This window comes from Mesocricetus auratus, unplaced genomic scaffold (assembly GCF_017639785.1).
Source record: "Mesocricetus auratus isolate SY011 unplaced genomic scaffold, BCM_Maur_2.0 Super-Scaffold_100008, whole genome shotgun sequence".
Taxonomy (NCBI): Eukaryota; Metazoa; Chordata; class Mammalia; order Rodentia; family Cricetidae; genus Mesocricetus; species Mesocricetus auratus.
Genome location: NW_024429192.1, coordinates 55,074,544 through 55,089,282, shown reverse-complemented (window position 1 = coordinate 55,089,282; position 14,739 = coordinate 55,074,544). Strand labels below are relative to the sequence as shown.

Genomic DNA, 14,739 nt, shown 5'->3' with positions numbered 1-14,739 from the left:
ACATACATACATACATACATACATACATGTATGTTAAAGGCTGAACTCAGAGAATAATAAAACACTTAAAGGTCATCTGTTTTCTCTTTGTTCTAGAAATCATGACCACGCCAGGAAAAGAGAACTTTCGCCTGAAAAGTTACAAGAACAAATCTCTGAATCCTGATGAGATGCGCAGGAGGAGGGAGGAAGAAGGCCTGCAGTTACGGAAGCAGAAGAGAGAGGAGCAGGTAAGTCCTTGCTGCTCAGCTGTCAGTCACCCACTTCTGTTGTACATAAGTTACTGAATTCTCATATGACAAAGCATTGCCTCTGGTTATAAAATTTTAGTTGAAGAGTTTGAAAATAAAACAAAGGACAATGAACCTCACAAACCCATACCTTAACTGCAGTTATTGTCATCAGCGTGCTATGGTTGCTTCATGTTTCTCTGTCTTTACAGGTTTAATACCTAATGTTTTAAAGTAAGATTTCAGGGAATATATCTTTTTTTCAGTGTATTTTATTCAAAAGGACATTTTTGGATAATGCTTTTAGCAATATTATTATCATCATCATTATTATTACTAGGTGATAGTGACACCTTTAATCCCAGCACTTGGGAGGCAGAGGCAGGTGGATCTCTTGTTTGAGGGTAGCTAAGGCTGTTAACACAGAGAAACACTGTCTCAGGAAAAAAAAGTATTGTTATTTTTAAGACTACAATTATTATTATCATTTAGATTACATTTAATGTGTGTGCATGATGCTTGTGTGGCAGAGTAGGCGTGGGCATAGTAGACCCAAGGGTGCATTGGGAGTCAGAGGACAGCTCTCAGAAGTTGGTTCTTGTCTACCATGTTGGAACCAGGTTGGTGTAGTAAGTGTCATTGAGCCATCTCATGGGCTCCCTTAATTATTATTCTTTAATATTTATTTCATGTGCATTGGTATGAAGGTGTCAGATCCCCTGGAATAGGAAATGCAGACAGTTGTGAGCTGCCATGTAGGTGCTAGGAATTGAACACAGGTCCTTTGGAAGAGCTTCCAATGCTCTTAACTCCTGAGCCATCTCTGCAGCCACTAATTATTTTTTAATAATATGAAACTGTATAGGAAGATAATGGACTTTAAAAATGTTCAAGGCAAAGCTGAATGTGATGACTCATAGCTGTAGTTTGAACTGCTTGAGAAGCTGAGGCAGGAATATTGTTCGTTTGAGGACAGCCTGGGTTACAGACTGTCCCAAAACAAACAAAACTTGGGGTGGACCAATGATTCAGTGAGTAAACTTATTTTTCCTCTTGGCAACCTTGTGTCACAATGTCAAAATGTTGGACATGCCTGAATTATTGTTGTTTAGTTTACTGTGTGTGTGTGTGTGTGTGCGTGTGTGTGTGCGTGTGTGATTGTTTTTTCATGGTTTGGTGCTATTATAAATTTTTATAGCTTTTTTCTTATTTATTTAGCTTCCTGAAAGCAGAGCTCAGTGTCCATAGTATATAAATTGACAAATGTGACCACACTTCTGACTAAAAGCATTTATAGTTGGAAGTTTACCATACTTATTGTATAAAAATCTGAAATTTTGCTGGGGCTTAATCTTACCTTTTTAGCTGTGTGTGGTGGTATGCCTTTAATTCCAGCACATAGGAGGCAAAAACAGGCACATTTTTTTAAGTTTGTGACCAGCTTGCCCTACATAGCGAGTTCCAGGTCAGTCAAATACCATGTCTCAAAAAAAAAAAACAAAAAACAAAAACAAAACAAAAACAAAAAACTTTTGTCACTTGGTAAATTCTGTTTTGTACGGGTAACAAATTAGTGCCTCATGTCTGGTTTGTGCGATAGTGAAGATAAGGAAAGCAGGAATTCATTTGGTACTGTTGATCTTCCCACAGTTGCTTTCTCTTCTATCTGGAAAGCAGGCTTGTGCCAGCTAAGCAGCTAGGTCTGAGTGAAGTGTAGCAGTTGATGCTGCCAAGTACAAAGTGTTAGCTGCATTCTTAGTGCCACCCTTTCAGCAGACTAGAAATTAGTATTTGTTACCTAGACAAAGCATGTAAATGACCTCTGTCTATCTCTCAGACAATTCCTGTACAGTAAGAACCTTCTTTGTTTTTACTGCGTTATAGATCCTTGTTGACTTGATGCTATAAAGTTCATAAAAAACAAAGTGATAAGGAATGAAGGTCTGTTAGGTGTTTTTAGTTAGAAGAAATATCTTCTGGAATAACAGGTTGATGAACTAGACTGTCGTTGTTTACCATCAATTAATTAGCTTGACTGATGAGTTCAGGTAACCTGTTGTGTATGAGGTAGTCTAGGGTGATGATTGGCTGGGTGGTTGTGTTTTCTTTTCACATTCCTACTTTGATATGAGTGACTGGTGCACATAGTGGATGAAGTCAGATAGTTTTAAAATACTTGAAAATAGCCAGGTGTTGGTGGTGCACGCCTTTTAATCCCAGCATTCTGGAGGCAGAAGCAGGTGGATCTCTGAGTTCGAGGCCAGCCTGGTCTATAGAGCCAGTTCCAGGACATCCTCCAAAACAATACAGAGAAACCCTGTCTGGAAAAAACAAAAAAATCAAACAAACAAACAAACAAAAAACTTGAAAATAAACTAGAGGTTTCCATGTTTTATTCCTAGATAAGATGCTTTCAACTCTTACAGAGTTAAATTTCTGAGTAATTTCTATATATGGGTGAGTTAAAATGTCTACTGATACTCTATTGGAATAGGTTAAGTTCTGTGTACTTTGCTTCTGAAGTTTTCTTGTTTTTGATTTGTTTTTAGTTTATGTGTATGGGTGTTTTGCCTGTATGTATGTATGTATGTATGTATGTATGTATGTATGTATGACCCATGAAGGTCAGAAGAGGGTGTCAGATCCTGGAACTGTGAGCTGCCATGTGGGTGTTATGAACTTGGGTCCTCTAGTACTCCAGAAGATGCTCTTAACTAATGAGTCATCTCTCCAGCCCGTGTGTGTGTGTGTGTGTGTGTGTGTGTGTGTGTGTGTGTGTGTGTGTGTGTGTGTGTAATTTACTGCATTTTATGTGCGTGCTTTCTCTCCATGATGTCTGTGTGCCATGTGCATGCCTGGTACCTGTGGAGGCCAGAGGATGCTCAGTTAGATCCCTGGAACTAGAATTGGAGATGGTTGTAAGCCACTATATAGGTACTTGGAATTAAACCCAGGTTCTCTGGAAGAGCAGCCTATGCTCTTAACCACTGAGCTATCTCTCCAGCAAACCACCTCATAGTGGTGTTTGTTCTTTTTTTTTTTTAAACCTATTTAGCTTTTTTAAAATTTCTAGCATTTGCTCATTCCCTCCTTATAGCTAGGTTATCTAGTATTATTTATTATAGTTAGGTCATAGCTAGGTTATCTAGTATTATTTATTATAGTTAGGTCTCATTATGTGGCTTTGGCTGTCTGAGCTTGCTATATAGACCAGGCTAGCTTCTGCCTCTTAAATACTAGAATTAAAGGCATGCATCTCTATGCCCTGTTAATTTTTTTTTGTTAATTTAACTTTGTAAATTTTTCAAATAATTTGTTGGCTTCAGTATTTTTCTTTGGAAGCCTTTCCCTCCACATTATTTTGCCCTCTTCATCAGTTAATAGAGCTTATTCTGTGGGTTTGCTTTGCTTATAGCTATTTTTGTACTGAGACTTCTTTTTTGGGAATTTTATTAGGAATTTCTTTCCTTTTTTCTTTTTGTTTGTTTGTTTGTGTTTTGTTTTTTGAGACAGGGTTTCTCTGTGTATTCCTGGCTGTCCTGGAACTTTCTCTATAGACCAGGCTGATCTCAAGCTCACAGAGGTCAGCCTGCCTCTGCCTCCCAGGTGCTGGGATTAAAAGTGTGACAGCCTTTTTTCTTATAATGATTCTTTGTCCTTAATCTCATGTTTTTCTAGACTAGTGGTTCTCAACCTTCCTAATGCTGCAACCTTTTGATACAGTTCCTCATGCCGTGGTGACCCCCAACCATAAAATTATTCTTCTTGCCATTTCTTAACTAATTTGGCTACTGTTTTTTTTTTAAGATTTATTTATTTATTATGCATAGTTTTCCGCCTGCATGTATGCTTGTACACCAGAAGAGGGCACCAGATCTCATTACAGATGGTTGTGAGCCACCATGTGGTTGCTGGGAATTGAACTCAGAACCTTTGGAAGAGCAGCCAGTGCTCTTAACCTCTGAGGCAGCTCTCCAGCCCTAATTTGGCTACTGTTATGAGACATAATATAAATATCTGTGTTTTTTTTAAAAGATTTATTTATTTATTTATTTATTTATTTATTTATTTATTTATTTATTTATTACATATACAGTGTTCTGCCTGTATGCCAGAAGAGGACACCAGATTGAATTGTAGATGGTTGTGAGCCACCATGTGGTTGCTGAGAATTGAACTCAGGACCCCTGGAAGAGCAGTCAGTGCTCTTAACCTCTGAGCCATCTCTCCATTCCAATATCTGTGTTTTCTGATGGTCTTTGGCAACCCTTATGAAAGGGTTGTTCAATCCCCAAATGGTTCGAGATCCATGGGTTGAGAATCTTTGTTCTAGAAGCATTTATTTCCTTTTGCTAAAGTCATTTCTTTAGTAGATTCCAGATTGGTTAGATAGCACTGACTGACCTGGTATTCACTGTGTAGATCAGGCTGTCCTTGAACTTGTATCAGTCATTCTGCCTCAGCCTCTCAAGCACTCAGGTTTTCCTAGAACATTGAAACTTTTCTTTCCATACTGGTTCCAAATGCTACTACAGCTTCGTTGTGTATTTTATTTCGTTTTTAAATATTTCCCCCTGCTCTGAAATTTATAATGAGATATGTTGGTGTTTTAAAAAAAGTTATTCACTGTGATAGGCTTAATTAAACAATTCACATCTTTGAAGTGATGTGACTGATGATAGACTTCATAGGCTGGTCTTGATTTCTGTTTTCTAGTTTTCAAACTATGCTGATACTCTTAATTTCCAAGTGTTTTCAGTGACCAATTAATATGTGACTAGTTCAAGTTGTGATGTGAGATACCAACCAAGTACTGGATTTTGCTTTTTTGTTTTTGTTTTGTTTTTCTGAGACATGGTTTCTCTGTGTAATACTCCTGAATGTCCTGGAACTTGCTCTATAGACCAGGCTGGCCTCGAATTTACAGAGATCCACCTGCCTCTGCCTCCTGAGTGCTGGGATTAAAGGCGTGAGCCACCAGCGCCAGGCTTGCCCTTGGGTATTGGTATATGTATTGTGGTGGTTAATTGATTTAATTGTAAGACTGTAAAGAAAGCAGTCTAAAATCTTTTCCTCACCAGGAAACACTAAAGGCAGAACAAAGCTTTAGAATTAAAAAGGTGTTGAATTCTCTTGTGTTCAAATTATATTACTAACATTCTTTTATTTTTCAGTTATTCAAGAGAAGAAATGTTGCTACAGCAGAAGAAGAAACAGAAGAGGAAGTTATGTCAGATGGGGGTTTTCATGAGGCCCAGATTAATAACATGGAGATGGCACCAGTAAGTATGATAATAAAAACAACTCTGGTGTTGTGATGTAGGTAAGTGATGTTGGTTTTCTTGAGTTTAATAGAAAGATTAAGTTAACAGGACATGGTGGTATCTGTCAATAATCCCAGTAATAGGGAATCTGAGGAAGGAGAGTAATTTGAGGCCTTTTTTGACCTCACAGACCCTGTTTCAAAAGCAAAACAAAAAAAAGTCTATTAAAAAAAGAAAATGTGTTGAAACATCTCATTGAACTTCATGAATGTGTATAGTGTCAACTAAAACTGAAGGTTGGGGGCAGGTGAGATGTCTCAATGGGTGAAGCTGTTTCCCACCAAGCCTGGGCTCAGTCTATGACTCAGGTGGTGGGGGGTATGAACTGACTCCTCTTGTCCTCTGACCACTGCCTTTCGCATGTGTGCCCTCCCAAAGTTCTGATAATAAAAACCAACATTATATATGATTTAGGAAATTAGATTCTATATCAGAAGTATTAGATAACTTTGTTGTAACTTTTTTGGGGGGTTACATATAAGATAGAGCAATTATACTGAAATGGATCAGATCTGCTGAGATTTCCTGTATAATTAATTAAACAATTTTAAATATATAAAATATGCTGTGCATTTATGAAAATATCTCATTGAAGGCAATTAGCACATATCTTTTAAATATATACTTATTTTTAACTTACTTATTTTTCTCTTTTGGGTGTTTTGAGACAGAATTTATTCTGTAGACCAGGCTGGCCTCACAGAGATCCATCTGCCTCTATCTCCTGAGTGCTGGGATCAAAGGCGTGCACTGCTACCACCTGTCCCTTTTTATTTTATTTTGCTGCATGCATGTGTGTAAACTTGTGCATGTGTGATGCTCGCTCGTGGAGGACGGAAGAGGGTACTGAATTCCTTGAAACTAAAGTTATATGTGAGCCACATTGTGAGTTCTGGGAACTGAACCAGGTCCTCTGCAAGAATAGCAAGTGCTCTTAATGACTGGACCATCCCATTTTGAACAATTAATATATTCTTTTTTTGTTTTTGTTTTTACGAGACAGGGTTTCTCTGTGTTGTTTTGGGGCCTTTCGGTCCAGCCCAGCCTCGAACTCACAGAGATCCGCCTGCCTCTGCCTCCCGAGTGCTGGGATTAAAGGCTTGTGCCACCACCGCCTGGCACAGTTAATATATTCTAATAAAATCACATCCATAATCTTTGTGGTGCTGGGTATTTGACCCGATGCCTTTTTCAGGGTAGACAACAGCATTGTCACTGAGCCACCACACCCCAGCCCTATGTATAGCTTGTTTTCTTTTTAAGTATCTGCCACCTAAGTCACCAAATATTTTCTCCTCTGGTAACCACTATTAGTCAGTTCTTATTTATTCTTTATGAGAATCTCTGTGTGTGAGAGAAAACATGTTTCTCCTTTTCCCTATACAAATGGTGGTCACTACAGTTTACATAAAATAAGGTTCCTTTTAGATTTAACAAAGAGTGTAGTTCCTTTTGGAATTTTTAATAGAATGACGTTTTTAGAACATTGAGATTCACAGCAAAGCAGTTAAAAAAAAAAGCAAACATTTCCTTGTACTTCCCTGTTCTACCCCACCCCTACCCCCTTAACCCCATGCACAGCTTCTCCCTTCATCAGCTTCATCATCAGAGTGAAACGTTAGTAGTTAATGAACCTTTGTTAAGATACCTTCTTACCCCAGGAGGTTGGTGACACACACCTTTAATCCAGCACTGGGGGAGCAGAGGCAGGTGGATCTCTTGAGTCAAGGCCAGTCTGGTTGGCAGAGTGTGTACTAGGACAGCCAGGACTACATGGAGACACCCTGTCTTGACCCCCTGGGGGGGGAAGCCTTAAAAAAGTCACTTATCACAGGTGAATGAACTCGGAACAGAGAGGAGCTTAAGTGTCCATGAGGCAGATTAGCTTCAGATTGGTCCCCAAGATGAAGTGTTGACACACTGACCAATTACTTCTGTTTTATAAGACTGAGCCAAGAGAACCACAAAATAAATCATAGATAACACAGGCTTAATAATGTAGCATTCTGATCATATAATTAGAAGTCAGTGAAATTTTTGAGATGAAAAGAAATGAACCAAAAGTTGTATATACTTCTCAAAATAAATTCAAGCCATATCCATACTTTGAAATAAAATGTACTTAATGTAGACTACAATTTGGAAAAAAAATGGACTATTTTAATAATAGAAAATCATTGTTAAATTAATTATAAGTGGGTAAAAAATACAAAAGATGTACACAGACATAGGTGAGTTATAAGCCTATTATATAAAGGCTCATAGCTAAAGAAGTATGTCAGAATGCATAAAGTACTTACCTCTGAGTGAATAGTAACAATAATTGTCCCATCCAAGATTTCATTAGAAAACAAGTGAAACATTTTTTGTTTGTTTTTGGTATACTGTTGATTAACCCAGGAACTTGAGCATATTGGGTAAGAACTCTGCCAGAGAGCTTCATCTTAACTCCATGACTGGTGGTCTCAAACATTAATTTGATGAGAATGTATTAAGGGACTGTTTGCAAGACTTTTGTGGGAAATGTTATAGTTTGCTTAAACCAAGAGGGATTCGAGGAGGAAGTGGTTTCTGGAACATATATAACTCCTTTTAGAACTAATGAAAATAGGACCAACATTTTAATTGGTTTGTGGTAAATTTTTCTCAGGTCTTCAGAAAGTCTGTCTTTCAGCCAGGTAGTAGTGGTACACACCTTTAATCCTAGCACTGGGGAGGCAGAGACAGGCAGATCTTTTGAGTTCAAGGCCAGTCTGATTTGCACAGCTAATTCCAGGACAGCCAGGGCTATACAGAGAAGCCCTGTCTTAGAGGGTGGGAAAGGGGTGGGGGAGTCAGTCTTTCTAACTACTAAAGGGGATACTAGTGAATATAGTAATATTGTTGTTGTTTGCTTTTTTGGCTTTTTTGTGGGAATGTTTTCGAGACAGGGTTTCTTTATGTATTCCTGGCTTTCCTGGAACTCACTCTGTAGATCAGGCTGTCTTAAACTCAGAAATCTGCCTGCCTCTGCCTCCCAAGTGCTGGGATTAAAGGCATGCTCTACCACTGCCCAGCCAGTAATGTTTTCTTCAAAGAGGTATTTATTTTTTAAATATGTATATAAATGTCTCTGTGTGTGGGTACAAACTTGTATATGTGTATGTTCGAGGAGGCTGAAGGCAAGATCATATCCACTGGAGTGGGAGTTACAGGTACTTGTGAGTAGCCCAATGTGAGTTCTAGGAACAGAACTTGAATCTTCTTAACTGCTGAGTCACCTCTTCATGACCTATGAATGTAGTAGTGTTCTAGATGTGTTAGTCAGGGTTTCTAAGAGAAAGAATCCGGGAGAGGGGCAAAGAGAGGGGGAGGGGGAGAGGAAGATCCTGGTAGTGGCTTTTGTGATAGGGGCTGGCTGCTAAGTAGTCTGGAGGGCAGGCAGGTCAGTAGGCTGGAAATTTGGGAAATATCACTGTTGTAATCTGAGTCTGAATTCCCTCTCTTTTGGGAAACCTCAGTAAAAGGTATTAAGGTCACCTCACATTATGAAGAATCATCTTAGAGTCTGTTCTATTCATTGTCTTGATTTAAATGTTAATCACATCTAAAATACTTTCAGAGTAACATTTAGACTAGTATTTGTCTAGGTAATCTGGTTGGCATATGAACTAAGCTATCAGAATCTACTTCTTATTTGTCAGGAGTACATGCACTTAAAAATATTGAGCTTCAAATAAAGATAACAAAATTGTTCCTTCATCCAAAATGGTATAGCTTTTCTACATAACCAACCTTCTCCCTAGAAGAGGATACAAATCTTTGGGTAATGGTCACTCCTCTTCTTGATGTCCTGTAATTTAAATGCCATGATATAAATCTGTAAGAGAAGATATAAAAAGGAAGAAAAAGATAGCTATTTGCTACATATATAATACTGCATATATAATACTACCAGCTGACTTTGCCCATGTGAAGACATTTGTAACAGTTCCGTAAACACTCAGTCTTGCTACATTGAAATTAGTTAGTTGCTTTTCTAATCTTAAGCAGAATGCTTATTGAAACCCTCTATAGGAATTCAGACAGGATCTCACTTATAATAGCTGGTGTTAAATTCTCTACCCCTTGCTTCAGCCTTTCTTTGCTGGGGTTTCAGGTATGTGCCACCATGAATGGCTCTGTAATGTGAATTTTTCAAGTATTAGAGGTTTAATGTCAACCACATATTATTTCCAAAACTCAGTGCAGATTTCCTTATAATTCATCTTTTTAACTATAACTTTTTTTTTATCCCACCAAGACAAGGTTTCTCTTTGTATCCCTGGCCATCTTAGAACTCTGTCTGTCTCTAACTCAGAGATCCACCTGCCTCTGCTTCCTGAGGGCTAGGATTAAAGGCATGTGCCACTACTGCCCGGTAACTGTAATCTTTCATAAAAATAAAAACTTTGTTTCATTGTGGTGAATGATCATGAGAAAGCTAACTGCTGATACTAAGCATAGATTGTAAAGGAAGTCCTAATAAAACACTAACATGATAGGAAACAGAATTTTAAGACAAATAATAGAGATTTATGTACTCAATTTTTGAATGTAGCAGTGGTTAGAATCCGGCTTCTGCAAGACCACTACCCACTCCTTTACTAAGTGTTAGTTGAACATCTCTCCGGTGTGACAGTCTTCAGTAGTAGTGATTGTGTTTGGAAATATTTAATGCTACCCTATTAATATGTACAGTTTTAAGTCTCTATACATCTGTTGAAAAAATAAATACAAAAGACGAGGTTATTTTCTTTCATGGAGATTATAATAAACTGAGAAGTTCACGTGTTAACAAATATCAGGAAACTATCTAGTAATAATATGAATTTGGTATGTGGTATGTTGGGTCTATGGAATGTCTTAGTTAGTTAGAGTGCTTGCCTAGTATATATAAAGCTTTGAGTTCAATCTGCATCTGGTGACCATTCCTATAAGTTCAGCACTCAGAACAGAAATTGGGAGCAAGATCAGAAGTTTGTTGCCCTTGGCTACATAGAGTTTGAGGCCAGCTTGAGATACCTGTTCTCAAAAACAGAAAAGAATAAATTAGAAGTGACTGATGTAATAGAGATACAGAGGAGTTGCTTTAGATTAAGAGGTCTTACAATTTTTGTTTTATTTTATGCATGTGGGTGTTTTGCCTGCATGTATTATATGCCTGCGTGCCACTTGGGTTCCTGGTGCCTATGGAGGCTAGAAGAGGGCTTGTGATCCCCCAGAACTGACAGTACAAGTGGTTGTGAGCTGCCATATGGGTGCTGAGACTTGGGTCCTCAGGAAGAGCAACCAGCGCTCTTAACACTGAACCATCTTTCTAGCCCAGCCTTTATACTTTCTAATATTTAGTTTTGATAACAATAATAGCCATTCATGTGAGGAGCTAGGTAAAGAATGATAATATATGCCTCTTTCAGCATTCACTACTTGGATAGCTTCCTCACTGTCATGAGCTTCTTGTATTTTTTTTAATGTTTTTTAGTTTTTGAGGCAGGGTTTCTCTATGTGGTCCTGGCTATCATGGAGCTCACTCTGAAGATCAGGCTGACCTCAAACTCAAGAGATCCACCTGCTTCTGCCTCCCAAGTGCTGGGATTACAGGTGTGTGACAGCACTGCCTGATTCTCCTGGAATTCACTTTGTAGACCCTGAACTCAAGAGATATGCTTTTGTCTACCTCCTGAGTGCTGAGAATTAAAGTTATGTGCCACCATCACCCGGCATATCATGACCTTCTTAATAATAAAGAGTCTGACCTCATCATATTCACTTTTGGAAATGTGTAGTTAATTTGATAGTATTTTATGTTTTCTTTCTACTGAAATAATATTGTGTTATATTTGTTTATCTTTGATTCAGGGTGGGGTCATTACCTCTGACATGATTGAGATGATATTTTCAAATAGCCCTGAGCAGCAGCTTTCTGCAACACAGAAATTCAGGAAACTACTTTCAAAAGGTAAGTCTTGGATATATTAACTTTACTTTTTTTTTTAATGTACTTTTTCATCTCTGTGTAAATTATTCCTTGTCCATAATCCCTTTTCTACAGCTCCAGGTAATTTGTTTTGGAGTAGTATGTTTTATGAGTAGAAAAATAAAGAGGCATACAGATGTGTACAATTTTGAGCCCTGCATTTCATTTCCTTATTTATAGGATCTTACCAGAAGGGAATATTTCATTTGGGGGCTGTCATGTAAAAGATCTTATAATAAGTAATAATCAGTAGCTTATGGTGACTGAAATTGAGAAGCTCTGTTCTTGATTAAAAATTACTTGAACATTAATTACTGATTTTAATATTAGCAGTTTACCACTGAAAGTCAAGTATAGATTTATGTGGAATAGGTTAAATTCCTCATTTGTGTAATTAGTATGAATTGGCGTATGGTACTTGTTATTCTGGGTACATAGAAATAATTCTGAAGCCGGGTAGTGGTGGCACATGCCTTTTATCCCAGCACTCGGGAAGCAGAGGCAGGAGGATCTCTGTGCGTTCGAGACCAGCCTGGTCTACAAGAGCTAGTTCAGGACAGCCTCCAAAGCCACAGAGAAACCCTGCCTTGAAACCCCTGTCCCCAAAATTCTGTGCGTTATTAAACTATTGGTAGTAAATAGTGAACCATACAGTAGTAAATTATGGCTATTTAACATTCATTTTTAAAAATATTTCTATCTTGGGATAACTGCATTAAAATATCTCTCCCATAACATACGCATAAAGTATGACAGTTTGGTAAAATTCTGTGGCATGTCACTTTTTAGAATGGTTCCCCCCAAAGGGCATTTTATGACCACTTCTTTCCTACATGTATTCTAGTTTGCCATAGGCTTCATTCTTTTTTTTTTTTTTTTTTTTTTTTTTTTTTTTTTTTTTGGTTTTATGAGACAAGGTTTCTCTGTATTGTTTTGGAGGCTGTTGGTCCAGCCTGGCCTTGAACTCACAGAGATCCGCCTGCCTCTGCCTTCCGAGTGCTGGGATTAAAGGCGTGCGCCACCACCGCCCGGCTCATAGGCTTCATTCTTAAAAGTGTGATAATTAGAACATAGTACTGCAGATGTGTTTATTATAGTAGTTGATGACGAGAGATTTATTTCCTTGTCTTGAGAAGACTACTCATTTCAATGTCAGTTTAAGAGAAGAGTGTTGCTCGTGGCATAGTTATATATTTGAATTTCAGCAAAGAAAACTCTTTTCTTCATGAACTATAGTTTTGAATGGTCTAGTTTTTTGTTGTTTTGACAAAACTTTTTGGGCAAAAGCAACGTAGGGAAAAGGAGCTTATTTGACTTAGTTACTTTTTTTTATTGCTGTGATAAAACTTAGTTTATAGAAGGAAGAGTTTATCTGGGACTCACAGTTCCAGTTGGTTAGAGTCCATGATGGTGGAGTGATAGTAGCAAGAGACTAAAGCAGCAGCTGAGAGTTCACATCTCAGACCATAGAGAGGAAGCCGAGAGAACATAGCATGAATGTTATCGGCTGGGGACCAAGTGTTCAAATGTGTGAGACTTAGGGAGAATAAGTCACCATAGTCCATCATAGGATATTCCATGCCAAAGAACACACTTCATGGCAAAAATGTGACAGGATCTATGGGGAGCCTGTGTGCTGGCTAGCAGGCAGGCTTATGTTCCCTTGCTTTCTCACACTGTTCAGGACCACCTTCCTAGAGAATGCTGCTGCATATAGTGTGGACTGGGCCCTCCTACATCAATTAACAAGATAGTCTCCCACAGGCCACTCTGATGTAGCCAGAGTTTCAATGAGATTCTCTTACCAGATAATTATGTCAAGTTGACAGAACCTAGTCAGGACAGTGAACTGGTAGATTTAAAAAAAGAAAAGAAAAGAGCCCTTTAACAAGTACAGGTGGCTCAGATGCTAATGACACTGGGCTTCCTGAATTTGATGTTTGTAATGTACATGGTGTGAACCAACTCCCATACCCATAGATTCTTCTCTGACCTCCATACATGTGCCATACCACATGGCTCCACACCTAGCAAGACAAACAAATAAATAAATTTAATGTATGTACTAAAAATATATAATTGTGCGCTTAATTGCTTGTCACTCTAGGAGGTGGATTTAAGAATCTGAGGATTTAAGGCTAGCCTAGGCAACATAGAGAGACCATATCTTAAACTATAAACAAAAACAATCAACTTTTGTGGTTTAGAAATGTTACTTAATGGTAGACTGCTTGCCTGTAATACACAAAGCCTGGGGTTTAGCCTCTCTGCTGACAAACAAAACAACCAAAAGGTTGCTTTTGTTTTATTCTCCTGGTTATTGTCATTTTTGGTTTATTACTCTCTTATACAGTGTTTCTGTAATTCAGGATATTAACTAGTTTATGTTTATTGTTTCCAAATTTGTTATGTTTGAGTAATTCATAAAACTGTGGAACCAGGCAAAGGACATGTTACTAGAACTCCTTCTTTTTAAATCAACATTAAACTAGTTAAATCTTTAGTCAAAACAAAAACATAGGGCCTTAATGTAGCACACAGGCTGTCCTGTAACTTGCCATGAGGATAACCTGACCTCTGCATCTGCCTCAGCCTCTAGAGTGCTGGGATTATTGGTGTGAATCACAACACTTGGTTCACCTTTTACAGTAAGGCTGTTTGTTGACTTTGCCAAGCATCTCCCTAGGTAGTGCTTACTGTTCTCACAGAGATCTGCCTGCTTCTGCCTCCTGAGTGCTGGGATTAAAGGTGTGCGCCACCAACACCCGGTGTGTTAATGAATTCTTGCTGGCACTTTCTTGTTAGTACTGATGTGAAATCCTATCAGTGCTTTGAAAATCGTGTCATTCAGGTTCTCTAGGCAGGTATATTGAAAACACAGATTGAAGCCTCTTGTACTGGAAAAGGGCCAGAGGGAAGTATATCAAAGTACTAGTAGTAGTTGGTTTTGGATTTCCTGCTTTCTGACTTTCCTAAAATAGTAGAGTACAGGTTCTCCACCTGTGGGTCATGTCCCATTTGGGGGTTGAATGACCCTTTCACAAGGGTCATGTATCAGATATCTTACATATCAGATACTTACATTATGATTCCTAACAGTAGCAAACCACAGTTATAAAATAGCAATGAAATAATTTTATGGTTGCAGGTCATCACAACATGAGGAGCTTCATTAAAGGGTCGTAGT

At 38.3% G+C, this 14,739-nt stretch overlaps 1 protein-coding gene across 2 annotated transcripts in view; it reads left to right on the top strand.

Annotated features, from left to right (window-relative positions):
• Kpna1 (karyopherin subunit alpha 1) overlaps window positions 1–14,739 on the top strand; it is a 53,205-nt gene that overhangs the window by 15,299 nt on the left and 23,167 nt on the right. For both annotated transcript variants that reach the window (XM_040750850.1, XM_040750849.1), the window contains exons 2-4: window positions 97–230; window positions 5,405–5,512; window positions 11,435–11,534. In XM_040750850.1, coding sequence (XP_040606784.1) covers window positions 102–230; window positions 5,405–5,512; window positions 11,435–11,534 — 337 coding nt within the window. In that variant the 5' untranslated portion in view covers window positions 97–101. The remainder of the gene's footprint in view (window positions 1–96; window positions 231–5,404; window positions 5,513–11,434; window positions 11,535–14,739) is intronic.